Source organism: Molossus molossus, unplaced genomic scaffold, assembly GCF_014108415.1.
Source record: "Molossus molossus isolate mMolMol1 unplaced genomic scaffold, mMolMol1.p scaffold_m16_p_1, whole genome shotgun sequence".
NCBI classification, from domain to species: domain Eukaryota; kingdom Metazoa; phylum Chordata; class Mammalia; order Chiroptera; family Molossidae; genus Molossus; species Molossus molossus.
The window spans coordinates 94,670,425-94,672,279 of NW_023425344.1; the positions used below are offsets into that span (position 1 = coordinate 94,670,425).

General features: G+C 58.7%; 1 protein-coding gene across 1 annotated transcript; it reads right to left on the reverse strand.

The window, feature by feature from the left end:
* Positions 1 to 601: 601 nt before the first annotated feature.
* LOC118640095 (calmodulin-like) lies at positions 602 to 1,220 on the reverse strand. The gene has a single exon (XM_036276928.1). The coding sequence runs from the start codon at positions 1,178 to 1,180 to the stop codon at positions 731 to 733; it is 450 nt and encodes a 149-aa protein (XP_036132821.1). The 5' UTR covers positions 1,181 to 1,220; the 3' UTR covers positions 602 to 730.
* Positions 1,221 to 1,855: the final 635 nt, after the last annotated feature.

Sequence of the window (1,855 nt, forward strand, 5' to 3'; positions counted from 1 at the left end):
ACTGACAAGTAGCCCCATCTCATGTTGCACAGCTTTTTTTGCCCGTCACAGCACCTCTGTCTTCCCCCTTCCCGACGGGCCTGCCTTCATTCCAGCGAGGCCACCACCTCTGTGGTTTTTAAATATCCACAACCCTGCATCTCAGACACAGGACACATACATACACATTTTAAAGAGTAATTTGAACCTGAAGAGCAGTTATCTGGCCTCAAAACGTGGTAAACTGTACTGTCTGTGCTCTAGGCCGTGTCCCACTCCTGGGGTGCAGGCTCTGATGGTAACCCGGAAGCTCAGGCACACACTCATGCCTTCCACTTCCCACCACGCCCGGACCACAAGGGGCGGCCACAGGCAGACATCTGGCCTCCGGCTGATTCTCCCGCTGGGGACCCGTCAAAGGGGCAGAGGCTCCACAGAACCCCAAATGCCACCGTTTGAGTCCCTTCAAACATTCAAATACCAGCGCACTGCTCTCGGGGCTCACTTTGCTTTTATTTGGACCACCACCTGGCTTTGGGGTTCCTCACAACAGCCCTGTGAGGTAGGGAGCACCCTCATTCACTGCAGAGAAGAGCAGGAGCAGCCCCAGGCCCCCCAGGTGTAGAGGGTTTCCCAACAGTACAGAACCCAGGCTGAGGCAAGGGTTCCCACCACCCAGACTTTCCCTTGATGTCCCCAGCGCACAAGCAGGGGCCCCAGAACCAGAGTCAGGCAGAGGGCGGGCCGGGCCTCACTTCTGGTTGAGGATCTGCAAGAACTCCTCATAGTTCACCCGACCGTCCTTGTCCACGTCTGCCTCCCGGATCATGGCCTCCAGCTCCTCCTGGGAGAGCTTCTGCCCCACCTGGGCCATGGCCTGCTTGAGCTCGTCCAAGGTGATGTGGCCGTCGCCATTCAGGTCAAAGGCTTGGAAGACCTCCTTCATGTCCAGCTCGCCACTCCAGGACTTCATCCTCTTAACCATCTCTGCCAGGAACTCTTGGAAGTTGATGGCGCCGTCGCCATCCGTGTCCACCCTGGCGATGAGCTCCTTCAGCTCAGCCTCTGATGGGTTCTGGCCCAGGGTCTTCATGACAGCACCCAGCTCCTGCACGTTGATGGTGCCATCCCCGTCCTTGTCGAACCTGGTGAAGGCTTCCTTGAACTCAGCCACCTGCTCTTGAGACAGCTCCTCTGCCATGTCGCTTGCTGCCAATCAGCTCAAAGGGCTCCCGTCAGAGCTGGGCACCGGTGGCTAGGACGAGGCTGTGTCTATATGAGGGCAGAGCTCAGGTGGCTGCCTTGCCATGGGGTGGGGACCCCTCCTTTTCTGCAATCGGAGCAAAGGGAGGAGGCAGACTCCCCACCCACCCCATGTCCTCTGGCAAAATCCTCCTCCTAGGAGGACAGACCAGCTGCAGACAAGAAATGCAGGAATTGTAGTGGCAGGGCCCGCCCTGGAGAAGCTGGAGGGAACCAGCTGGGGCCATGGGGCCTGCGAGCAAGCCTCTCCTGACCCAGAAGCTTTTTGTCAGGTGACTCCCACAGAGACCCCAGCCAGGCTGAGGGGTCAGGACAGCTTCCCCAGTCTGCAGAGCCTGAGGCTGGGAAGGGGAAGGCGGCCTCCTCAATGGACACAGCAGCCTAGAGGAGCGGTATCTGTGTCTGGTGGTCCTGTCCCCTCCCTTGGGCTGCCGTCCAGCTCTTGTCCCGCAGGGCAGGACCAGTGGGGGGCAGGTGAAGCTAAAATTGAGTGGAATTGTACCAGGGTGGAACCATGGAGGTTGTCTGAGGCCCAGTCCAGGGCTGTCAATAAATCTATAGACAGAGGAAGTGGCCAGCTGCCTGTAGCTTCGAGAAAGCAAGGAGCCGGTGG

What these genes read in the sequence shown, in the direction of transcription:
- LOC118640095 (XM_036276928.1), bottom strand. Translation starts at nt 1,180, where the DNA reads ATGGCAGAGGAGCTGTCTCAAGAGCAGGTGGCTGAGTTCAAGGAAGCC.